At 37.1% G+C, this 26,470-nt stretch overlaps 2 protein-coding genes across 3 annotated transcripts; both read left to right on the top strand.

Moving 5' to 3' along the window:
• Positions 1-8,985: 8,985 nt before the first annotated feature.
• LOC145785828 (E3 ubiquitin-protein ligase TRIM63-like) lies at positions 8,986-14,216 on the top strand. Of its 2 annotated transcripts, XM_082597536.1 has the most exons (5): positions 8,986-9,158; positions 9,597-9,696; positions 11,422-11,488; positions 11,980-12,036; positions 13,255-14,216. In XM_082597536.1, the coding sequence occupies exons 1-5, from the start codon at positions 9,019-9,021 to the stop codon at positions 14,103-14,105; spliced, it is 1,215 nt and encodes a 404-aa protein (XP_082453662.1). In that variant the 5' UTR covers positions 8,986-9,018; the 3' UTR covers positions 14,106-14,216. The 2 variants fall into 2 exon arrangements, with proteins under 2 accessions (XP_082453662.1, XP_082453663.1); XM_082597537.1 differs by lacking the exon at positions 11,980-12,036.
• A 7,247-nt stretch (positions 14,217-21,463) lies between these two features.
• LOC145785808 (uncharacterized) lies at positions 21,464-23,417 on the top strand. Its single transcript, XM_082597519.1, has 2 exons — positions 21,464-21,613; positions 22,423-23,417. The coding sequence occupies exons 1-2, from the start codon at positions 21,550-21,552 to the stop codon at positions 23,280-23,282; spliced, it is 924 nt and encodes a 307-aa protein (XP_082453645.1). The 5' UTR covers positions 21,464-21,549; the 3' UTR covers positions 23,283-23,417.
• Positions 23,418-26,470: the final 3,053 nt, after the last annotated feature.

Here is a 26,470-nt window from a genome sequence, read left to right as displayed (position 1 = left end):
TTTTATAGTTTAGATTTTATACTGAAATACAAAATATTTTTCAAGTGTTTAAACTTACCCCGTGTGCGGGATAAGTTTAACCACGAAAGGAGTAAGTTTAAACATCATAAGAATAGCCATTACCAACTAGATAACTTCGTGTTATAATGCAGTTTCGCAGTTTAGATCAGAACAAACAGAAAAAGCAACACAAATATTAACAGAAAATCAAGAAAGTACGGTCACAAGTCGAATTACAGTCTCATATCAATCAAGTGTCTCATCGCATGTTTTCACTCAGAATCTGAGGCACAGTTATGGCATACATAGTCTGGGAGGTCTCCTGTGCAGTCTTGGTGTGCCCATTGACGACATCCATTACCCCTTTTCCACTCTTCACCAGGACGGCTGTTCGTATACGGCTCGCTGCACGCCAGGCAGAACCACATCTCTTTACGTTTGGTTGTTTCCTTTGTTAGATATCCCAGCCTTCTTTTCGAGGGTTTTGTTGATTTGCATTTTCTTCCTTTTAGCTCTTCTCCAAGTTTTTCTTTTTCCGGGTTATCTGTCAAGATTGCTGCTCTTCTTTTTCTTCTTTTTCCTGCATTTTGCCTTGTTGGAGCTTTTGGCATGGGCATTATCCTTAAGGGAGAAAAGTTACCAGTCTCCAGAGAACTCCCGGCCACACAAACACTTGTGGAGCTAGCATGAGCGTCTGCAACATCACTTGGTCTGGGCACATTAGAATTTTCAGTTGCGCTGTTGAAATCCACTGTTGATGGATACTCACGATCAGTGAAAAATGATGGGCAAACTCAAACTCTTGAAATGCATGTCGATCAAAAGGAAAAATTCCACTTTTTTGGAATCCAGCAATGATATTCTCTGGAGTGTTTGCAGCAATGCTCCTCTGGCTATTGAAGGAAGATCATAGATATCCACAATTTTTTTTACCGGTTTTAACCCATGCATCTTGAGCTGCGGCCATGTATATTTTCAGAGGTCGATAAACGGACACATCAAGTGGTTGCAACTTGTTACTGGTCTGCGGTGGAAACGAAAGTAACACAACACCATTTTCTTTGGCAAGGTTTATCACACTTAATGCCAAGTGTGCTCCATAATTGTTAAGAAGCAACGACACTGGTGAAGCTTTGGATGGCTTCACATGCTTGATAAAATATTGCATGAATGCTAAAAACGTTTCCTCTTTCATCCACCCTGATGAATTAGACACCCCAATGCAGCCAGGTGGACCATCTCTCACAAAGTGATCTTTGTAGCGAACACGTGGGAAAATAAACATGGGTGGAAGAGCATTTCCAGCAGCGTTCACTGCTTGGCAGAGGGTGAGAAGCTCACCCCTTTCCTAAGCAGTAATGGCACCCACTTGCTTTGTTCCCTTTTTAGCAACAACTTTGAATGGCTTTTGAATAGTTGTGATCCCAGTCTCATCGACATGCCACACATCGGATGGCTGGAAACTGTGGCGGTCAAGCACTTCACTCAGCTTGTCAAAAAAAACATGTCCACGTTGTGCTTATTGAAACTCGTCGCTCGGGTCATGCTGGTAGCTTCTGGTGAGCGTACAGATAGATCCGAATGTCGCTTCAAAAAGACATTCATGCAGTCTTTACCAGCTTGCTTATTTACTTTCCATGGTGGTAGAATGTCTATGTTGTGGATAACAGCACATTGGTAAGCTAGTGATCGGACTTCCTTTGGGGAAAGTCCAAAATAAGGAGCACATCGTCGTGAGATAGTTCGCCAACACAGCTTCCTGTTCATCGCTGAAAACTTGCCCGAGGCTTCACATATTATCCTATAGTTGTAGCTTTTATGATTCTTCTGATGGCCTGTTGTGAAGTGATAGGCTCTTCCTTAATCTGAAATGAAAAGTAGAGGTATGGTATTTACTTTTTATTTAAATGAGAACGGAAAGAAATATGGAGGATAGGCCTATTAAAGCTCAAGTTATCGTTTAGTTTGTGATGCAATTGTCATAGCCTACTGTAGTAAGAGAAAATGTACCTCAAGTATTCCAATAAATTCCCACGGTAGCCTAACCTACTAATTATATTACAAAATCTTAGAAATGTAATTATTTACCTTTCAGCTTCTTCACATAGTTGGAGAGGGTCACATGATTGACAGCAAACTCCTTCGCAACTGCACGGACAGATTTGCTTTCCAACAAAACCATTTCCGCAGCCATTTGCAATACTGCAGAAGATATGTCCCTATCTGTCTTTCTCTTATAGGTTCTCATAATTATTTCAACTAAAACAACCTGAATGTAAATTTAAGTCAAGAAAAACAATTCAATAAACAATTAATAACACAAAAACGGTTTAGCAAATTTGATGGGGCAAGTTTACACACCACGTTTAAACACCAAGTTTAAACACCACGTTAAACACCAAGTTTAAACACCACGTTAAACACCAAGTTTAAACACCACGTTAAACACCAAGTTTAAACACCACGTTAAACACCAAGTTTAAACACCACGTTAAACACCACGTTAAACACCAAGTTTAAACACCACGTTAAACACCAAGTTTAAACACCACGTTAAACACCAAGTTTAAACACCACGTTAAACACCCCACAGCATCCAGCGGACATTTATTGAAATTTCACTACTAAGCTAACTAGCTATCAGTTCAATTGACAAGCCATCTGAAAGTCAGTGAGTAGGTATTTTAAAACCGCAAAGGAACTTTAAATAACTTTACTGCAGACTGCGTTACAACACTACAAGCAAAAAATAAAAAGGTTACTTTTACCCCAGCTAAACAGTCTTTACTTTCTGGAAAGTTGCATGATCAATCTATTTCGACTAAAATCGTTGCTGGTAGCCTACTCGGTAATTATGCAAGCATAGATGGCGCAACAGAACTTCGATATATTTATTTTCGGAGAGGATCTATTAGCAGTGTGTAAACTTGCCCCTGTTCAAACTAATCCCAATTTCCCCTATCCATGTTTCATCTTCTTGTGGGACAGGCGAGCTCCTGGAAACTCAGTCGAAAAAGTGGAAAAAGAGTGGCCACCTACAGATTCCATGAGAGTTGGTGAAGCTAACATCATCAATGAACCTTTAGTTGCCAGAGAGAAAATCATCATTCCACCACTACACATCAAATTTGGTTTGATAAAGCAGTTTGTGTTACCTACGACTGGCGACTGCTTCAATTATATTTGCAGAGCATTTTCTGCTTTGATCATCGATAAGCTGAAAGCAGGCGTTTTTGATAGCCCTCAAATCCGCAAACTCATAAAAGATGCACGTTTTGTGCAGTCTATCACAGATAAAGGACTGTTGCAAGGCAATCGTTTGTTATAGTCACACAGAAATTCCTTGGAAACAGAAAAGCTGAGAATTACCAAGAATTGGTGGAAGATATGCTTTCCAAGTTCAAAGATTTAGGTGTGAAAATGAGTAGGCTTATCAAGGTTTACTATCTGGTTAGTTGGTTTTGAATCTTTATCCTCGCACTGACAAAGTCTTGATTGGTTATTCCTGGTAGATTCGCATACTTGTAGAGGCTCTTGACACAGGGCCAGTTACCGAGATTGGCAGAGTGAAGTTTTCCGTTTGTTGAAATGCTGTTGCCGAGGAAGTATTCCATTCACTAGGTGCCGCTGAATGGATAGCAGTCCTGAAATGCGTTGCTCAAGCGCACACCTCGAGAGTCGAACTTGCGCCGCGAGATCTTGAGCCGGGCGCGTAATCACTGAGCTAACTGGGCTAATCTCTTCAGCCACTTAGTTATTTTTGCTGCAAACTTTGGTGACCTAAGTGAATAGCACGGAGAAAGGTTCCACCAGGACATTAAGGTCATAGAAGAGCAGGTGGGATGCCTTTATGATGACTGACTGCTGTTGGAGTCTCCAACGTGACTGCTTGGCCACATCACATTTCAAAAAGTCTTACAAAAGAAAATTTGTAAACATCGACTAATCTTTTTACATTAGGCATTTAGGCTAGGCCTATATGATTGATAATAATGTGCTTTAACAATTTACGAAATTTAGGCTACTTCGATTGTTACTAAAAGTAGTGTTTGTGCTTTGACGCCACCTGTCTTTGCAAACGAAAATCTGTTGTTTACTGCTCATATTGTTTAATTTTTTGAATTTTTGCTTGATTTTCTCATAAAACATGATTTTCCTATAGAAGGCACTCAGCAATAACAATTGTCATATTTCACAGAATCGCATCAAAAATGTAAGTGGAAGGTATGGACATGCTTGTAAAAGACGGACAAGGTCTCATCAAAGTTATAGCTTAAAGAAAATGCCAAAGTCAAAATTTGCAAATTTTTAAAACTTTTTTGGAGTGAAACCATAGAATCTCAAAAATTAGAGCCAATTCTTAAAAACCAAGGTTGTTTTCGGATTCAGCGGCATCAAAATACCCCAAAACCGTTAAAATTTTCTTGGCACCAAAATGTGTGTTGACCAGTGTAATATGGGCCGAACATAACGAAGGTCAAGAAAAAGGTAGAAGCGACAAAACGCGGACGTTATAGCGTGCATGATACCTAAGCAAGGCAATCAGTTTAAAATATGACACGGTCGCAACACTTAAATTATTTATCTTTAAATTCATTAGAATTATGTTGAAACTACGAATGATCACAATAAGTTTTAAAGCAAAACAACTAAATTCCTAAATATTTTCTTCTTGTCTTCAATGTTGTTTTTGCTATTACATGCTGGTTCACCATTGATGAAATGATATTTTTTGGTAAAACAGAAATAAATAGCTACTGTAACCTATTTTAAAATCATTATATGAACACACGCACAAGATATTATAATTTATTAAAATCAGACTGAAAGGTCAATGCTCGTAACATAACACCCAAAACAAAGATAAAACATTAAGAAGGAAATTATGATATCCTGCTAAAGAAACAATGCTCTAAATAAGACGATATGACGTCATTACATTTATCAATCAATATTTTGTAAACCTGCATCAACGATAGAAATTGTTAAAGACATTTGAGAAGTGCTACATCGAAAGTAAAAAGATTTTGTTTTACTTGAATAGTACTTTCTGTTACATGACGCGGTAAGTCACGTGGCCAATGGAAGTAGGGTGCAAGAATAATAGCATCAAAGCTATCATGGAAAAATCAACACAATGCAATTGGAATGTAAACTTTTGACAGATTTCGAGCACTTTGTTCGTATGTTCATGTCATCTTTAAATCTTTTTGAAACAATAGTTTTAAACCAAAGACTTTAATAACGTTACCGGTTGAATTCGATACCGATTGTTACCGATAACGTTACCGATTGTAAGTCGAGTAATAGTGTGATGACATCGTAAACCTGATAGAACATTAAAAATGAGCCCTGTCGCTAAAAGACCTTAGCAGTCTGTTGTAGAGCGACAATAAATAAAACCACCTGGACAGAAAATCAACAGTTTTTACGTCTGCACACATTGAATCAATGAAAAAAGTGATTGATGTGTTGTCTAGGCGTAATGCTATATTGAAACAAGAGTAGCGCCTTCTGTAACCACTACTCCAACAAAAATGTAGTGGCGCTACAAAAGTAGCGAGGTACTTCCCACCTTTGTGTAAGAGTAGTATGTTGCAGAGTGTATCGTAAATGTAATTTCAAAAAAGTTATGCAACAAATTGTTTCAAGTTTATATTTGAACTTTTTTTGATGTTTGATCTGCAAAAATATTGCGTTTTTTATTTGAGTTTATCATTACGTAAATAAATGTTATAACAACACAACTTGATCGTTCCACTTAGATTTGACCAGCTCTTAGTCCAAGCATATCCCCATTCATCGCACTATGTTTATTCAGTACAGAAAAAGGTCGACATTCTTTTTTAGATTTTAGTTCTCTGAAATGTGAAAATTTCTGTTGTTATTCATAAAAATGCGACTGGTACAAATCCTTCTTGACCGGAAAATATGAAAAAAATGGGAAGCTCTGCAGCGAGTTTGCAAGGACTGCAAGGTCTGCAGCAGATGTTACAAGAATTGCAATCTTTGCAGTAAATTACAATAAAACGTCAAATGCATCTGATCGCCAGTTTGACTGAAACGATTTCATGTCACCAAACTCATCCCTGCCATAAGTATTCCAAGTGGAATGCGATTATATTACAATTAATTGGAAAAATTGTGATCATCCAACTGGCGCAAGTGACGCAATCAACAAAGATGACATCATTTTAGGATGTGACAAATATTTGATTATAGATTCTTCACAACAACGATGCAACAATTATTTTACATCGTTTTAACGTTATATTTGATCTTGTTTATGTTGTAAGCATGTCTATCTTTGCGACAATAAACGCTACGACAACAAAACTTCTTTATTTAACTTAGATCTTGGTTAATTCCGAAGCCTTGACATGCCCATAGAGATTTCAATGGCCATGTATATTGTATAGATGAGTTTTATGATGGCTTCGATAGTGTCCATGGTGATTATGGTTACGGTTCAAGAAATGCTAAGGGAACAAAATTATTGGACCTTTGTGTTGCTTTCGATCTTACTGTGGTTAACACCTTTTTTGTGAAATTGGCTCCCTGGTTGATCACCAACAGGTCTTGGTTTGTATTGACTCAAACAGGCTACAAGTTGGTTCGAAGATTGAACCTAAGGTTGGTGCGCAATGCAAAAGTCATCGGTGGTGAAGAATGTAGCCAATCTCCCAAAACAAACTGCTTGTCAGTAACATGAACAATTGAACATCATTGCTAAACCTCAGAAAAAGAGAATATCAACTCCAACACTCTGGATGTTGAAATTAACGTCAAATCGCTGTGTCTTTGAGTGCGATGTGACTGAGCGACTGGAACCTCTCCTACATTATCAACCGTTATAAAAAAAAAGGGGGGACGCTCTCGAAACGAGCAACTATAGAGGCCTGAAGTTACAAGAAGAAATCATGAAAGTTGTCGAACGTATGTTTGAGCCAATTATCAGACAACAGGTGACTATTGACTCCATGCAGTTTGCCTTTATGCGAGAACGTGGGACTACAGATGCTACATTTATTCTGAGGCAATTTCAGGAAAAGTACGTCATGAAGCGAAATAACCTGCACTTCACTTTTGTTGACCTGGAGAAAGCGTTTGATTGTGTGCCGAGAGAGGTGCAGCTGTGGGCAATGAGGCTTTTTAGTCTTGAGAAATGGATTGGTCAGAATGTTCAGGAAATGCTTCTTTCAACAAAATCTAGCGCCCGGATAAATGGTAGTCATAGCCCTAAGATGACATTAAACGTTTGAGCCAAAATGACAACCCTGTGGCAAGATGGATATGTTCAAAACGACTGGCGGACAGAGTGTCAAGTGAAGAATTGAGAAGAAAGATTGGCATCCACCAGATAGAAAAGATCGTACGGTGGAGGAGACTCCATTGGTATGGCTATGTACAACAAATGGAAGAGGACTCCTGGCCTAAAAAGGTTCAGTCGATAGAAGTAGAAGAGCGTAATCCATGTGAGCGACCGAAGAAGAGGTGGTGCAATAACTTGTGGAGTGACCTCCAAAAGGGGAACTTTGTAGCGAAATTAAAATCGTACCATACTTGCAGGAACTACAATACTTTCAACTGATTTAAATATCATTATACGGTCATTTCATTATATTACACAGTATAAATTTTTAATTTTTGTAACTTACACTCTCAGAATTACTTACTTCCTTTTTGAATATGTAAGAGATAGCTATTGGAAAAGATGAAGATTGGCGTTTACATCTTCAAAATCCATCCAGCGATTTTCAAGATATTGATAATTACATTTTTGTCACTAGGACCGCTGTTTTGATATTACAAAAACAAAAAGTAGAATAAAACCAGTGATGCACTGATATATCGATGTGCTATCGGCCTAGGGGATGCCAGAAGTGAGGAATTGCTCACTCAAAAAGAAGGTGGACAACTGGAGGGTCATAGTGTCATGATAAAATTTGGTGCAACTACAGCAATTCGTGACGATAAAAACTTTAAGATCATATCATTTTAGTTGTTAATGTTAAATTGTCGTTAATGCGATAACTTCAAAGTTTCAGAACAATGCAAAATTTGTCAAACACCAGCACGCAATTGGCCTCGTCAATTACTTCGCTAGTGGATAAGTTTCGTGACTGTATCAGCTTTTGTAAAAGTTTAGCATTTGTATGGCAAGAGAGAGGATTTTAATACACTCAACCCTATTCCTTCATCAAAACTACTAAAAACTATCAGTTTACGTTTAATTGATATAATTGATTCTTCTTGGACCATGACTTGTAGTTTTGGAAGGACAAACTCAGTTCTCCTTCTCGCTTGTAACTTGATATCCGGTGCTTTGTATTGGTTGTTATGACGACGGTTGTTCTCTGAGCGCCACCTTCGTATCTTCACCAATGTTTGTTCTCATCAACAATACAAGCTCCTACTGTGCAAGATTAGATTTTATAAACTTTTCATTAGTCAGAGATAAGCAAACTTGTCGCTCTTGTTCTTTCAAAACTTCTCTAAGAGAGATCATACAATCAGTTCATGTGAAATGAATGTACAGTATACGACGATGTTGTAGAAGTGGTAATGTTAATTTGTGACACCATAATATATGGGCGGTGACATTTTAGGCGTTTGTAAGTCACAGTCAATTACCAAAGAAACTAGGATTTTTTAGTATCAACTCAGACATTTAATCAACCACTTTGTACATTGATTCAACGTTTGCAGACGTTGAATTTTTGTTTTATAAAATTTGACAAACACCAAACTAGTTTCTATCTCACATGAAAGCAGATTCATTTCTTTTCTATGTCTTATTATGTAATAAAACCAATCAAAATACACAACTCTCCGCCACTTGGCCAGTATTACTTGTTTGATTAATGAAATTGGAAAATGATGAAAATAATGTGCAAATTCTATAAAAATTAATCAATCTGTCTTATAAAAAATAATTAAAGTTGTTTTCATCATTGTCTATCATTTTTCTTTTCAGGGAATAATTTAACATTAGTTATTATCCTAGAATAAGATAAAATGGCTTCCAACGTTACTGAAGAATTCCAATGTGCGATATGCATTGAACCTCTGAAGAGACCCATTCGTATGCTTACTTGTGGACATAGCTTTTGCCACAACTGTCTAGCTAGACTTTGTCAGAGCAATCAGGATAAAAGGTAACAAGGAAATATTCTATAAATTGGCACATTTTGCTTTCATCGTAATCCACAAGAACTTTATTTTACTTTTGAAATCATCATCAATCTCCAGTAACTTGTGACAAGTAACAAATCAATGGTTCACAGCTTTTGTCAATCCATTCCTTCCTTTACCTAATATGTTGAAGCCTTTCATTCGTCCCTTACTATAAGAAAGCGTTGCGCATCAGTGTTGAACGACTTCACAGTTGTATCTTTGACACTTAACAGTAAGTTCACCCTTGCAGGCGTCGTCCTAGCAGGCTCTCACCTCCAAGTTAAAACACGTATACCAACTATAGTATTCCGACACATACTCTTTCTTGATAAAGAATTCTTCCACTGTTAAGAATTACTGTTATAAATATGCAGATTATTTTAAAACACAAAACATAAATTTCATTTTAACCATTGCAGATGTCCAACTTGTAGAAGTCGCATTGCCTTGCCTGGCAACGGAGTGGATGGAATTTCCAGAAACATCACTTTGGAAAACCTCATTGAGAGCTTGGGAAAGGTAAAATTTGTATAAATCAGTCAGTTATTTATTTTTGTTCGGATGCAAAACAAAACGTACATAAAAGAGAAAACGAAAACATACAGGAATCTATAAATTTCTATAAAACAATGCAATTAATTTTCATTAAAATTTTTATTCTACTGTAGGCTAGTTCTATTCGATAATTTTATAAATATTGCTATTATTTTTAATTTTAAATGTGTCTTCACCAGTGATATTGAGTAATTAAATCACCGTTTAGCAGAAACGTAAAAAAAATTTTGTTCTTGTGATTTGGTTTTCGTGACATTTCAATGGCACTTCTGAGCGCAGTAGAACTACTATTGCTGACGTCACTGTTGCTTCTTGCAACAGCAGTTTCGCTCCAACCATGTTCAACCTCAATAAATAATCAGCTCATTAATCATTAATCAATCATCAGCCAATCAGCTTTTTGTTCGGATGCAAAAAATTACACAAAAAAAGAAAACAAAAACATATTGTATGCATCCGATAAGAGAGTGCGAAAGACCGTAGCCTTGGATAGGCATGAGAGGTCATCGAGTCTGCCTGTTAAAGAGTTTAAATAATAAGCTTTTTTTTTGGTTTTGGCCTGACAGTTTGCATGTAAAAAGCTGTAGAGCAATGTAAGCTACGATCTAATACATTGTGCAATTGCAAGACCTGAGATAATAAACTCCTGTTCTGGCTGTAAAGTAGAACCAGATATGACGAAATATTTAAACTCCGACTAACAAACTTGCGTTCAAAGAATAATTGCGTTAAGTTTTAAATGACCGAAACCACTCGTCATCTACGGTTTCGAAAGGTTCACTTTTGGTTCGAGATCCATTCGCTGAGATACGCTCAGAGTTTGAAGATCAATAAAAATTTAGGTTTCTTCTCAACATTACGTTGCCAAACACTTTTAATTGCAATCTGATAGATTTCAACTTTACTTGCTTTTGGCTATTCGTGTTGAATTCCTGCCCTTGATGACAAGAGCAATTGTGCCGACTTTAACGAAAGCCACATTTTAATGGTTGATGTAACTAGCCATTGCATTGTAAGGCTGGAGGCCATAACATACACTTCGCAGAAAGTCTCAGTTTTCGACGTGGTTTGGTGACGTCAAATACAAACAAACAAGAATTTTTACTACTTTGACTGCACAACTCTGTGTTTAAGTAGGGGCGAATCCAGTAAGTAACTTTAGGAAGTAAAGGTGCGATTTCAACAAAACACGAAAATATATAACAACAGCAATTTAGCTTATCTTGTATAAATAAAGTTACTTCTCTATGTTTTATGGTGAGCAATAGCCTTCTGTCCGAATCCGCAACTCTGTTCAAAAAACACTTCTGTGATTACTTTAAAATCAACAAAGACACTTTTTATCACCACTAGCATGGACAAGAGAGACCAGGAAATATTTTGAACCCAGGTCCGCGATTTTGCAGAAACTCAAAATCTTTTGAAGCATCCAAAATGTAATGAAACGTTTTTCTATTGATTGCAATTTTTCTTTGAAAAAAAATTTTTTTGGAAGTCACTGGTTCTTTTATTCATGTTCAGCTCTTTCCACACATTTATTCATTTTTCGGTAAGTTATGCTTAATTTTTTTTGTAAAGGAGCAAAGATATTTTTCTGGTAAGCTTACCGAACTCAATCCACTACCCAAATAATGTTTTGTATTTTGATTTAAAGCTTGCAGATTAAAATACATTATTGTTTATGTTTAGATGAAAGTCACTTCACGAACTGTTGAAAAAGAAGTTTTAACTCCTTCGAAAATCAAACAATTACAAGGTAAGCAACACGAATACTTTGTTATTAACCTTGTATAGTTGTAAAATGAACACTGCTTTCACTTCATTTCCCACTTCAGGTAATGAAAACTTCCTGAAAGCACAAATATATTACTGTATATTTTACTATCCATTGTGTATTTACTATCCATTGCACAATGCACATACTCAGCACAGGCTGTGCAGTGTGCATAGCAGTACTTCTTAAACATGACTCTGTCAAAAACAACAAGGAAGTTTTCAGAGGATACTTTGTGGTTGGTCTTTTGTTAAAACAACAAAAAGGCTGTCATCAAAACGCATCACTTTTGAAATACAAAAATTAAACACAGGAAAAAAATGACACAGTGTTTGTCTTAAAAAAATAAGATGAATAATACTTTAGCATTACAAGATAGCCTAGATCTGAAAAAATGGCGTTTTAGAACTTTCTTCTAAATGCAAGTCCCCTGAAAAGGTTTTGAGAAAATTTAACCATCTTTGTTACAATAGCTTACCCCATACCATACCTGTCAACGCTACTGGCTGTCGACATCGTCGCAATTTCAGGTACTAACCTATCAACTGTTAAATGACATTTTCAAAGAAAACGAGAGGGTACAATATTATTATTTATTATTTTATTAATTCTAACAAAATGGCATTGATTGGTTGGTTTTGATTTGGGATGATCATTCCAAATGATGATTCCAAAACCGACTATACAAAACCCCATTGATATAAACTACAGTATTAAACATCGACCATATTATGTAGCAGTATTTTTTACATTTTCCAATGTCAAATAGCTGGAAAATGCTCAACCAATTGAATATGAGTGGCCCTTTACCCAAGGGTGTCGGAAGTGCTAAATACGGCCTTATTGTGATTTACGTGGTCGTACGTTTTCGTAAATACGGACTTGCGTGATTTAAGCTATTGATTGAATATTGAGCTTTGGCAGCTATTTTTACATTTCTTTATTTTCTCAGCTTGCCAATCAATATCAGACAAACTAAAGTAAATGGCTCCCGAAACAGCTGTGAGACACCTCAACGACCGAATACACTTTAAATAATAACTGTCTGCCGCCACCTGACGGAAAATGCAAGCGCTAAGTAAAATTCAAATACACTTCGGTTCTTCTTCTATCGAGTCTTCTAAAGTTCGTTGATACACCACAGATTGACACATTCTTCTGCAACGGAGTTGTACACTGACAGGTCTCACCTACAGCACCGGGTGGCAAGCCGAGGGCAAACAAGAAGGTGGTCCGCTGTTTGGGGCTCGGTGCCACAGATACATACAACAGGGCCCGTGTCGTAGCCCCACTCCACCATTGCAGACTTAGTACGTCCAACACCGGTTCGGAGTCGATTTAATGTTTTCCACTTTGCCCAAGGAGCGTTTGCTCCTGGGGGGAGGGACTCTGATAGTTGGATCTTCATTTCAGTATATGATGGGTCATTTTCGAATTGTTGTTTCCATTGCTTAAGTCTTGTTTCTTCTTTTGTTGAGGTTAGTGGCTGAACGTCTGTTAGGAAGCTTTTTCTTGATTTCAACCGGGTTTGTGCAGCAGTTTTTCCATATAGAGGATGTTTTTCATCACATGTTTATTTTAGCACTTCGGTTGAATCCATAAGATCTATGCAGAGGTTGATCAATTAAAACCACATTTAAGATTTATTAATCCAAATATTTTCAAGTTCAAAAATTATCACAAACTTTTTTCCATCTCAGTGCACAAATCTCATCTCTGATCGTTTTTAAAATTTTGTGATTTCACAGGTTCAGCAGCAACTTATCAGCAACAAAACAACTTTCAAAAAGCGGTGGAAACCCTGCAAATAATCATCGATCATGTCGACGGATGGGACAAGTTACAACCAAGCATCGACCAAGCGGAATGCTTGTTGAATTTGGAAAACATTCCAGAAGCGGAAGTTGTTTGTGTTTCGATTGCATCCATTGTTGATGCAAATCAATCGTCACGCTTGACCAATCAATCACGGGACGTTTGTGATGAGAATATTAAGAAATTAATTTTGAAATTTGTGAATGTGAAAGAATGCGATTGCGCAATCTCATTGGCTCGTTGTGGATTTCAATTTGTTAAGAATCACTACAACGGGAAAAGCAGGTTAAATAAGCTTCAAAATGTTGGTTGGTTGATGGCGCAAATATCCGAACAATTGTCAAAACAAAACAAACAAGAACAAATTAAACAACAATATTCATTTATGGAAGAAATACTCGATTTTATGCAAAATATAAATAACGTTGATCTAAAAGTTAAATGTAAGGAAAGCAGTTGGTTTTTAAATCGCTTTGGTTTCTGCTGCAACCAAGCATCTGATTGGTCGAAATCGATCATAAAGAACGAATCCGCGATCACATTAATGAAAACAGCATTCAATGTTGAAGCAAATCGGTATCGTGTGTTTGGAAAGTGCCACAATAATATCGGAGTTGCGCTTTCAAACGCCAACCAATTATTTGACGCTAAAGCCGCCTACACAAAAGCAATTGAAATCTACAACACAGCCAGTGATTGGCCGAGTGATGAAGAAAAATCGTCAAGTATTACTACAGCTAAGAAAAATTTGGAAAGAGTTGAAATAAAATTTTTGCAAAATTAAATCTTTTTTGGAATTGCAATTGGGAAACCATTTATTTAAAATGATTCTCAATAAAAGTTTTCGTCTTAAAATAAATTCATGGACTTGATCGGTTGCTGATGAATTGATTATCGTGACTTGTGACGTAATAAAATATTTGTAATGTTTATGGTTCACAAATAACATCGATTGCGTCATAGTTGACTAAGAACACACGTTAATAAAATAACAGCAGCCACTACCGATAATTACAACTTTGCGCAAATCCAGTGCCACGTTTATGACAGGAACATAGAGTCGTGGAGTATCGCTTACTTGCATCTGTACAGAAGTGTTGCCCAGGCCCGTAGCCAGACATTTTCAAGGGGGGGCTCCCAAACCCAAAAACATGGACCTTTTGATAACACTTTCTTCTTTGCCTGTCCCCAAGCAAGGAATCAAAAGATAGGAAGTGGCAGTATATATATGATATATAGACCAACAAACAAAACAAACTTCAAATTGTCACCATTACAAAAACAAAATAAATAAATAGGCTACGAACAATTTTCACATTAACAATAGCACATCTACAGGGACGCCGGAAGCGGGGGCAAAGGGGACGGATGCCTTTTTAAGGTCATGTAAACTACTGCACATTTTGCAATATAACAATTTCTGCTATTCGCTTTTAGCCTAAATTGTCTACGATATGCGAGGTTCTAAACCAGGGATCCGCAAATAGTGGGTCGCGACCCACATTTGGATCGCGAAACTATCTACAGTGGGTAGCAAAAGGGTTTAAACGTACTATAAATATAACTTGTATGTCAAAAATAAATACAATCATATACACTTTGACGCACTGAGTTTCGTCTTTCCACCTAAAACATTGGGAAGCTGATCGTGAGCTACATGTTCAGAACAATGGAAAACCTCTGTCCTTCTGCCCCGAACCAAAATATTTTAGGGTGACACTAGACAGATCGCTCACATACCACCACCATTTAGTGTCATTGCGCAAGAAACTGACATCCCGCACTGGGCTACTCAAGCGCCTGGCAGGCTCCAGCTGGGGGGCGAGGGCTGACACTTTTCAGCCTTTTCCCTTGTCTACTCTTCAGCAGAGTAGGCTACTGTGCACCTGTTTGGTGCCGCAGTGCTCACTGCCATAACATTGCCACAGCCATAAACAGCGCCTTGCGCACAATAACCGGATGCCTGCGTCCCACGCCATTGGACAATCTCCCCATTCTCGCTGGCATCCAACCCGCTGAGCTTCGTCGTGAAGAAGCGACTCTGTCTCTCAGTCGACGGGCACCGAAGCCTAACCATCTTTTCCATCACAAGATCTCTGCTCTCCAAACGAGCACCCCGTCGACTGAAATCAAGACACCCATTCGTGCCAGCCGCTCAACTTCTGATTAACGAAGCTGATGAACAAAACATCTCTGCGGCTACTTAGGCAGACTATCTATTGAACTCTGAACGGAAGTCAAGTAGCCTATTACCAGACTCCATTCGTTCATTTCCTACGCCGACACATGCTCCATAGGCCTGACACTACAAAGATAGGCATGGGTGCGCCTCAACAGCCTTCGTACGGGCGTCGGGTTTTTCTGCTCAACCATGCACCAATGGTAAATGGCCTCTTCCTTCTCCTGTAAATGTGGTGCCGAGGAACAGACCGCAGACCACATCATCAATGACTGTAGAACGGAGTGGAAGGTCTACGCGTCTTGGATGATGAAATCAAAGACTCGCTGTTCTCTAGCAGCCTTCCAGTTTAGTCCTGGAACATCGTGAATCTGGGGTGGTAAAAGGTAGATCCTCGGTCCCAGAGGCTTACATGATGACGACCACAGTTAGGAGGTCCACTCGCTTATTAAGCCCAATTTGGTCCATTCCTGAATTATTGAAAGTATAGGAGTGGTAGAAAATCCCCCCCGCTCAATAAGCCCAAAATTGTCCTGTCCCGATGTGGGCTTAATAACCGGAGACGATCGTATTGAAATTGATATTAAATTGCAAAAGATTTTGCGCAAAAATTATATGCTTCTGAAACCTTTGGGCCGCGAAGATTTCCAACGATTGTCTTTTGGGTCGCGCCAACAAGTATTTGCGGACTCCTGTTCTAAACAAGCAACAATATATTAACATGTTTATTCAGAACTATCTGGAAGGTTTCAGCTGATCATAGGTAGCTGATCCTGTGATCGTATGTACACTACACCTTCTCCAAAATGTGGACCTTTTCGGCTCAAGGGGGGGTTCCCGGGAACCCCGAGAACCCCCCCTGGCTACAGGCCTGGTGTTGCCTCATGTTACCATGGGCAATTTCAGACTGAAAGAAACGAATTGATTACCGTGCACTATCCAGGGGTCCGCAAATGTGGGTCGCGACCCAAATTTGGTTCTCGAGACCATCCACTGTAGGTCGAAAAACAGTTCAATTTTACAATCAATATAATTTGTTTGGGCAAAATCAAATACATAAGATTCGATGATGCCAAGCTTCATGCAATTTTGTACAAGAAAATTGATGCTTTCTATGGTAGTACACTAGTCTCCACTTATTAAGCCCACGGTTAATAGATCGATCCGCTTAGCCCAATTGTTCATTTCTGAATCACTGAAGGAATGGGAGTAGCAGAGAATAGTTCCTCGCTTATCAGGCCCACCCGCTTAAGCCCAAAATCGTCTGGTCCCGCTGTGGGTTTAATAAGCGGGGAAGACCGTATTGAAATTGATATTAAATTGCAAAGTATTTTGCGCAAACTTATATTCTTCCGAAGCGTTTGGGTCACGAAGATTTAAAACTATTGTTTTTTGGGTCATGCCAACAACTATTTGTGTGGACCTCTGCATCATGGAACAAAACATTTTTTCTTCTCTAGTTTGGAGCTTATCTTGTGCAACTTTTGGCCGCTGGATCCGAATTTTGATTCAATTTTTATACTGTTGGTAGTTTTTGAGATATTTGCAATATTACGTTTTTTACAATTTACCTGTATTAACAAAACAACTAAATACGTCAAGTGTTAATGCTGGGGTTTAATTAGGATTTAGAAAGTGATAGTTTTATCATCAGTTTTTATCTAAATGTGTCTTGCGGTCATGCCTGTAAAAGAATTGCATGGAAAACATAAAACAATTTTTCGGGAATTTTTCAAGCATTAAGACCTAGCATCGTGGAACATGGCGACCACGTAATTGGTTGCTAGTTTTGCGTGGGAAACGCAGATGTGTTCCATTATAGAATAAGAAAAGAAAAAGCAGTTGCATGTCCCACCAGCCACTCTACAGTCTACAATTGCTACATGGTCTCTACACAGTAGCATAGCTAGGGGGGGGGGGTGGCGGCACTTTCAGACAGGACTTTTTTTTGTTGATAATGCAAAAGTACACGAAAAATAAAAGCAAACAGAATGGCAACGTTCAAAACAGTGGCGTAGCCAGGGGAGGGGGGGGGGTGGAGGTTACAGCCCCCCTTTGGCACGCGTGTGACGTCACGATATTGAGAATGATGCTTTCAGTCTCTATGTTTCTAAAACAAAGTTTGCCTAATTTTAAACGAAACTCCATTAAAAGAGCGAGTTTTGCCAATACCAAACATTCAAATATCTCAGCCAGGAATTAGCAACAAGAAAACATAGAGACTTAGCTTTATTAAGTTACCGAAAAATGCCCAAGAAAACATGATCTTATCCTTTTGCTATGCCACCGGACAGCACCATTTTACAGAAATATTTATACCAGGGGATTTATACCCACAGTTTTGTTGAAAATGTTCTCAGAATGCACCAAATCCAAAGTAATTTTTCAAAATTTTCTAGGGGAGGCCCCCCAGACCCCCCGCCGCTGGGTGTCGTCTTTGGCGAAGACGTACACAATTCCTACTCGCACAAGTAGGTACTAGTAGTACCACTATGCTACGAGGAAAAGAACTGTTTTTTTAGTAAGACTTAACAATGAATATGAATCATGTTAACAAATCTAAAAACAAGAGTTAACAAGAAAAAAACAAGTGTTTACAGTTTATTTTTTAACGCCTTGAATTTTTTTTTGTTAATGTGAATTCGATGAAATGCAATCGCCAGAAACAGGTTCTCCCTTCAGCTTTCATCTTGACTACTTTTCACAAAATCTTAGAGCATTCCAATATTCCTCTCAGCGCTGCCGTCACTGACTGGAAAGTTCTCAATGAAATCACGAAACTGTCTAAGTGTCTAATGGAGCCAACTAGCGGTCAGCTTTCTGGAGCTATTCCATCTTTTGTTTGTTACATTTCAACATGTCGAAGATAAACCAATGTTTTCTAGAGCTTCTATGAAACATAAATAGATGTTTGTTATTTTGTAAAGCTAAACCCGTACGATGAGTACCGATGAGATCCCAGGCCCCAAATCAGGGAACAAAGTTCTTGGTAATAGCATAACAATGAAGGGTATAAGCTAAGATCTTCAACTGTTCCATAACAGTCGAGACAGTAATCATAACTTGTATTAATTACAGATGAAAATCCTACTTGTTAAATAGCCGCCATTTGTTAGAAGTTCCAGAGCAATAATAACACTTGTGATAACTCCCGGATCTGAATTATAGCCTCCCGGGTCTGAATTATAGCTTTAGCCTATATCTCTTGGGCGGAGTTTTCATTTTTCGAAATTTTTTCAGTTTTAAAGGTTTAGTAGAATATTTTCAAATCTATAGATTGACAATTTCGAAAATCAATCTGAAGTGCTCCCATCTTTTGCAAAAGCACATTTCACTTCATCCTGAAACATGTCTCATTAATTATTAGTGAGTAAAGTGTTTATGTTTAGAATATTTTATTAGTATCTTGGTTTTTGAGGGGCCCTTAAAACTTTACCGGTACTATCATTCAAGTTCACTGCTTTTGCTTTAGAGATATTCCATGCGTTCCCAATTCCACCCGTTAGACATAGGATGGAGCGAGCAAAACTAGATAGAAAATGTTGCATATTCTTTACAAAATTTACGTGATTTTTCCTATTTTTGGGAGAGGTACGTGACCATAGTTATAGGTAATATTTATTTGTACATGTGTAGTGCAAGGCTGCAATTGTTTTTACTGTGATCAATTTATTCTATGACCAAGAACATACTTTCAACCAACTCACATTCTTGACGGCCATTTTGGGCGTGTGTTCTTGCGACCCGGTAGCAACCTTTTAGCGATCCGGTACTGGGTCACGACGCGGTAGTTGGGTACCACTGATATAAAGTATCTGGATTTCCATTACAATTCCCAATGTCACTCGTTAGACATGGGGTTGAGCAAGTAAAATGTAAAAAAATTACGTGTTTTTTTCTATTTTGGAAGGAGGAACATGACCTTGTTCCTCCTCTTTAGATCCGTTCCTGCGATAGATATACAGTATATCATATAGCCTACTACAGGTAATAGTTATAGGTAATATTTGTTTTTACGTATTTATTGCAAGGCTGCAATTGTTTGTACTGTAATCAAATTATTCTATGATCTATGACATACTTTCAACCAACTCACGTTCTTGACGGCCATTTTGGATGTGTGTTCTCTTGGTCCGGCAGCAACTGTTTTGCGACTCAATGGTTGTGGACCCCTGATGTACAGTATATCTTCCCCTGTTATCAGATAGATTTGTTGTGATGCGTAAATATAAGATTGTTATCAAACAAAGGAACTCGGACTGACTGAGTCCCATAAGTCCTATTTACTCACATTCCCAAGAACAATTGGTTTTCAAATACAAAGCTAGATGTAGCCTAACCAGAAAATGGTACCGATGAGAAACCCTAACATTAATGTTACCCCATTCCTTCATGTGAATCACGAAGTAGGTAATTGCTTACAAATAAATAATCAAATATGATGCTGCCTGCCTTGTTCAATGTCATTATGATGTATTTATAATACTTAATACTTACACTTATTTTATGATGAATATGTTTTATTATACAATTCCATTTGATGATATATATATACGCACTTGCCTTGATACTTTGTTGACAAAAGATGAAAAACCCCAGGAAAAATCTAAAATGCGCACCCTCTCCACTTGTTTTGCTTTCAAGTAGTTTACCCAAATTAAATATTGTAAATATGTCATTCAGTTGCACAAGCATGTCGTCATGGATGGATATTATGTTTCTGCAAAATCTTTCCTTCCAACAAATCGTGACGGTAAAAATGTAAGGTCGTGTCGTTTTAGGCAATGTTAAGTTAACGTTCAATATTCGTTAATGCGATAACTTAAAAGTTGCCGCATGAAGCAGAATTTGACAAATACCTGCATGAAACTTTCCTCGTCAATTCCTTTGCTAATTGAACAGTTTTGCCATTTTATCGGCTTGTAAAAAAGTTTAACATTTGTGTGGTAAGAGAGAGGGTTTCAAAACACACTCAATCATATTTCTTTATTAAAAAACTTTACATCGAACTTTCAAACTTTTACATTTACTTAGTTCAATAAATTCATTCTTTTCGAAAAGTTCTAGTTCTCTTTCGAAATGTTCTCTATTAAAAGAAATTCTCCTTTCAAGCCTGTAACTCCATATTGGATGCTTTGTGTGCATTGTCATGAAGGTGATTGTGCTGTGAGCGCCACTTTCTTTTCTTTACCGATGTTTGTCCTTGTCAACAATACAAGTTCCTTCTGTGCTGGATCAGATTTCATAACTCTTTCGTCAGTCAGGGATGGGAAAACTTGTTGCTCTAGTCTTTTATAACTTTTGAATGAAAGATCATACATTCTGCGATTGTGAAATGGATGTACAGAATATAGCTATAAAAGTGGCAATGTTAGTTTTTGACAACATAATGAGATCCCAGGCGCCCAATCGAGAAACAATGTTCTTATTAATAGCTTAACAATTAAGGGTACAAGATAAGATCATCAACTGTTCCACAACAGATGAGACAGTAATCATAACTTGTATTAATCAGGCTACAGATGAAAATCCTACTTGTTAAATAACCTCCATTTGTTAATGTGTGAGAGGTGACAGTAGAAGCGCTAAGAAAAATGTTTGTAAGTCACAATCAAGATTACAAAGTTAAGAAGCTAGCATTTTAGTATCAACTCAAACATTAAACTAACCACTTTGTACATTGATTCAACGTCTGTGGTCATTGAATAATTTTTTTTTTATAAAATTTGTTAACTACCAAACAAGTTGCTAGGAGGCTACAGCAGCATTGAATGAAGCTACCAGGGTATGACTTGTCAACATCTGTGGCTTGATTCATTTCTTTTCTATCCCTTATTATAATAAAACCAATGAAAATACAAAACTCTCTGCAACTAAGCCAGTATTGATTGTCTGATTACTGAAATTAGAAATTGTTGATTGTGAAATTTCTATAAAAATTAATCAATCTGTTTTACAGAAATAAAAAAAAATGTGGTTTTCAATATTTTCTATACTTTTCTTTATAAGGAATTATTCCAGATTTGTTGCTGCGCTAGAATAAGATAAAATGGCGTCCAGCGTTACGGTTGCGAAAAAAGTTTTAACTCTTTTAAATATTAAACACTTACAAGGTAAGCAACAAAAACACTTCTTATGGAATGCTGCGTGATTGGAATACATGAACACTTTATTGTAAACGCTGTAGTTGTGAAATAAACTCTGCTCTTACTTCAGTACCTGCTCCAGGGGATGAAAAGTTCCAGATAACACAAACGTATTACTGTGTAAACATTGTATATACTCAACACATGTTCTGCATAGCAGATACTTCTTAAACTGAAGTTTGTAGCCTAAAAGCATTTCACAACAATTTAATTATGCAATAATTTATGTGACGCCAGTGAAAAGCTAAAGTATTTTTATTGATTTCAAAAGTCAAGGGCAACAAAACTCTCCGATTTATTAGTGATAATGTACACTGTTATGCTTGCTCCATTGTGATACAAAATATGAAATGTGTATTAACTTATGCTTTGATGAACGTTGCATTGTGTTATTTTGTTGCATATTTGTAGAGGCTTTGAAACACTGACACAGGCTAAGTCACCGAGATGAACAGAGTGAGGTTTTCTATTATTAATATGTTGATACCAAGAAACTATTCTATCCACTAAGTGCCGCTGAATGGAGAGCAGTCCTTAGAATGCGTTGCTCAAGCGCACACCCTGAGATTCGAACCAGCGCCGTTTGATCTTAAAGCTTCTTCGTTCACTAAGTCACGCGCTAACCAACTGAGCTATCGGGATTGACTGATTGAGGTTTCGTAATTCAATTGAATACATTCGAAATGTAATTAAAACTTTGCTTTTATTCAAGTGCACAAACCGAATCTCTGATAGTTGCTATGACTTTATTTTTTTCATTTTATGGTTTTTGACAGATTCCGCAGCGATCCATCACCAACAAAATAACTTTCAAAAAGCGGTGGAAACCCTGGAAATAATCATTAACCATGTCGAAGGATGGAACAAGTTACAACCAAGCATCGACCTAGCTGAATATTTGTTGAGTTTGCGAAGCATTCCAGAAGTGGAAAATGTTTGTGTTTTAATTGCATCTATCATTGATGCAAATCAATCGTCACGCTTGATCGATCATATACGCGACGTTTGTGATGAGAATATTATGAAATTAGTTTTTAACTTGGTGAATGTGGGAGAAAGCGATCGGGCAATCTTTTTGACTGGTTATAGATTTCAATTTGTTAAGAATCACTACGACGGTGAAAGCAGCTTAGATAAGCTTCAAGGTTTTGGTTGGTTGATGGCGCAAATATCCAAACAATTATCAATAAAAGACAAAAAAGAACAAATTAAACAACAATATACATTTATGGATGAAATTTTAAACTTTATGCAAAATATAAATAACGTTGATCTAAAAGTTAAATGCCTAAAAATTACTTTTTTTTTATGTCGCTTTGGTTTATGCTGCATCGAAGCAGCTGATTGGTACAAATCAATAGAAAAAAATGTATCTGCAATTAAATTAATAAGGAAACTATTATATAGTGAAGCAAATCGACATGCGATGTTTGGATATTGCCACCATAATATGGGAGTTGCGCTTGAAAATACCAACCAACTTGTAGAAGCAAAATCCGCCTACATACAAGCCATTGAAATTTACAAGACAGCTAATGATTGGTCAAACGAGGAAGATAAATTGTCAAATATTTATAATTCTTTAACAAGTCTGGAGATGGTTAAAAGAAAAATTATTTTGCACAATCCTTTTTAAGTATATCTGCACGCTAAATTTGTTGAATGACTTGTGACTTTGTGATCTTGTGACCTTTTGATTTTGTGACCTTGTGACCTTTTGATTTTGTGACCTTGTGAACTTGTGAACTTTCTGCTACAATAAACTAACAGAATTCAAGATCGTGTTCAGTTCAACTTACCTGGCTTGTCTCTCTGTCTTGTTGGAGGTCCCAAAACCGGTATATCTAAGCGACACATTACAATAATCCGATCCACTGTTTAGTGTCAGTTAATTCTACAAGTGATGGTATTGATATTTATGCTGATAATGCTTACGTCACTTAGCCAGTTTGTCTACAACCCTACCTGGTATGACGTCAAAAATTATTCACTTGTTTAAGATATGCATTCAGTTTCATAAAAAGAAAAAGAAAGGAAAAATACACGTACAGGGAAGCACTAAAAACATATTTAGGTGGTGCGAGAGAATATAGCTTGGCGATGACACTTTACTACTGTAGGCTGCTATTAGTTGGTGGCCGACATCTCGACATTCTTTGTCCAACAATTTACAAGCAACATTACACATGTTTGATTAGCCGCAAGGTGGTGTTAGTGGTCACTAACTTGTCATATCATCCGAAGGAAAGTTTGATCGTGGATTTGAAATGAGGAATTTGAAGTCGCTTTATGACAAGTTTGCTTGTAATAATAATAATGTTATGGTTTTATTTATTGTCGCTCTACAACAGCTAAGGTCTTTTAGCGACAGGGCTCATTTTTAATTTATATCAGGTTTACGATGTTATCACATTATTACCCGACTCATTCTCACTGCGCTATGCAGGATAGAACACAATCGGTACCGTTTTTAAAGTCTTCGGTTTGACCCGACCTGGAATCGATCTCAGATCTACCAGCACCAGAGCCGAAGGCGAAACCACTCGGCCACTGAGCTGGTTTAGTTTGCTTGTAAATTGCTAATTTCTATTCGCTACAACAGTTCGAAATGCTGGCAGTTGCGTAACAATCCAATCACTCACCACACTTGTTGCTTAAGAATCGTAGAGCTTTGGCCTCACAAGTATGGCTTCGGCAGTGGCTACATATCATTCTCATCAAAGAAGAACTTTGAATATCTTACTTTGCTAAGAATGGTATGATTTATCACCATCATGTCCATCATGCATATATTATACCATACGTATGTGACGAAAACTTTACAAAAAACTTGAGTTTTTCAATTTAGTGTGGTAGGCTACTCGTGACGTATTCAACATAAAGCAGCGGTTCCCAACCTTTTTTCTCTCACGATTTTAAAATTAAAATAGCCTGGCGGACCGGTAATATAAAAAAACAAAACGAAGTTTGACATTTAGGCTACTCAGCTTATCGCTATCGGTCTAATTTTTTATAGCGGTTTAAACACACTAGACTCGTATAAAATAAAACAGATCATGTCAAACTCAAGGTCAGATAAGAAGCTAGTTTGCAGGGAGTCTGAGAAGATTGCTTTCCAGAAATTTGTTTTGACGTTGTTTTGGTCGTTTTTTATTATTATTTTTTTTTTTTGGACTTTTAGGCCCAATGATGATATTTTGATCAATATTTTCTTTAAACATTTTCAAGGATTTCTTTAGAAGTTTGAACAACAAGTTTTGTTGTACAAATTAAGTAACTTTATGAGTACAGTGTTTTTCACGACTACGCAAGGATTACAAGGCACATTTCACCTCATACCTGAAATGGGTCATTTTAACTGTTAGTGAGGAAGTAGTTTTCTTTAATAGTTCATTAGTATCTTAGATTTTGAGGGGTCCTTAAAACTTACGCGGTATATTCTTGAGTTTCTCTGCTGAAAACATGTCATCCCAATGCCACTCCTTAGGCATCTGATTGAGCTAGCGAAATGTAAAAAATGTAGGTGTTTTTTTTCCTATTTTGAAAGAAGGTACGCTACATTGTGCCTCCTCCTTAGATCCGTTACTGCGATAAATATACAACAGGTAATAGTTATAAGTAATATTCATTTATACGTATTTAGTGCAAGGCTGCTATTGTTTTCATTGTGATCAACTTATTCTATGACAGACATAGCCGTAGGAGAGTAAAACATTTTGGGGGGGCGAACAAAATTTGCCCAAATTTTCCAAATTTTGCCCAAATTGTGTCTTTGCGTATATATTTTCAAAAACATAAAATTACTCACAACCTCTGAGATAGTGCAGTCTAAGAACTCCATAATCATCAACCCGGCGGTGTACAAAAACACAGGCAGCAAAACGTTCAACTTAGCAAAACAAGGTTGAATTAACTTTAAACTAAATAAACCATCAAATTGAAATAATTTTCTTGTGGCACAAAAATATGTATACATATTAGGCCTACCTGGATTCAACAACAATTTAAACCGAGAATTCAACAATAACTGGACAACAGTGGCTAAATATCCAAGTCGTCAGATCATTTCAAAATCTCTAGCTCAATTGCAATAAAAAGCCAAACCAAAAGTAGCTGAATCTTTTCATTACAAAGATAGTGTAGTTCAAAAAATCAAGAGTCAAGATTCGTAAATTTGCATTAAAAAAATCTCAAATGACAACCTATTTACTTATCAAACTAGTAACATTACTTAATCCATGCTACTTAAAACCTTACAACCAGAAAAGAATTCTACAGTTTATCATACTATGCACATCAAATTTTGCACCTTTGAACAAAACTAAGTTGCTATTAGTATGAATATTGATTTCATATTACAGTGAAGTTATAGCCAATGTTTTTTCATTAACATCATTACTGTACCAAGATATTCTAAGTTCATGATGAAGCAACTACTGAAATCGCAGGCACTGAACCAAAATAACTCATATAGGTAATAACTTCAAACTTAATCCTTGCCAGAAAATACAGACAACATCATCAATACTGTCTAGTGTCTACATTGTCTGATATCAACTGCATGAATTGGATGTCAAAGCAACATAACATTAACACTTGCCTATATGTTATTTTGATCATTGATTACTATAATATGTACTGTGTCATATATGGTAAATAGCTGAGCATATCAACCCTAGGACTGGCAAAGACAAACAGCAGTTAATACAAAAAATAATTTTTATGTATACCGTATAGAAAACATTTCAACTGTAGTGTAGCCCACAAGTTCAGTTCACAAAAACATGAAATCAAACACTGGAAAATTCACAGATACTAAAACGA

This window comes from Aplidium turbinatum, chromosome 16 (assembly GCF_918807975.1).
Source record: "Aplidium turbinatum chromosome 16, kaAplTurb1.1, whole genome shotgun sequence".
NCBI lineage: Eukaryota > Metazoa > Chordata > Ascidiacea > Aplousobranchia > Polyclinidae > Aplidium > Aplidium turbinatum.
This window is presented reverse-complemented; position numbering and strand designations above follow the sequence as displayed.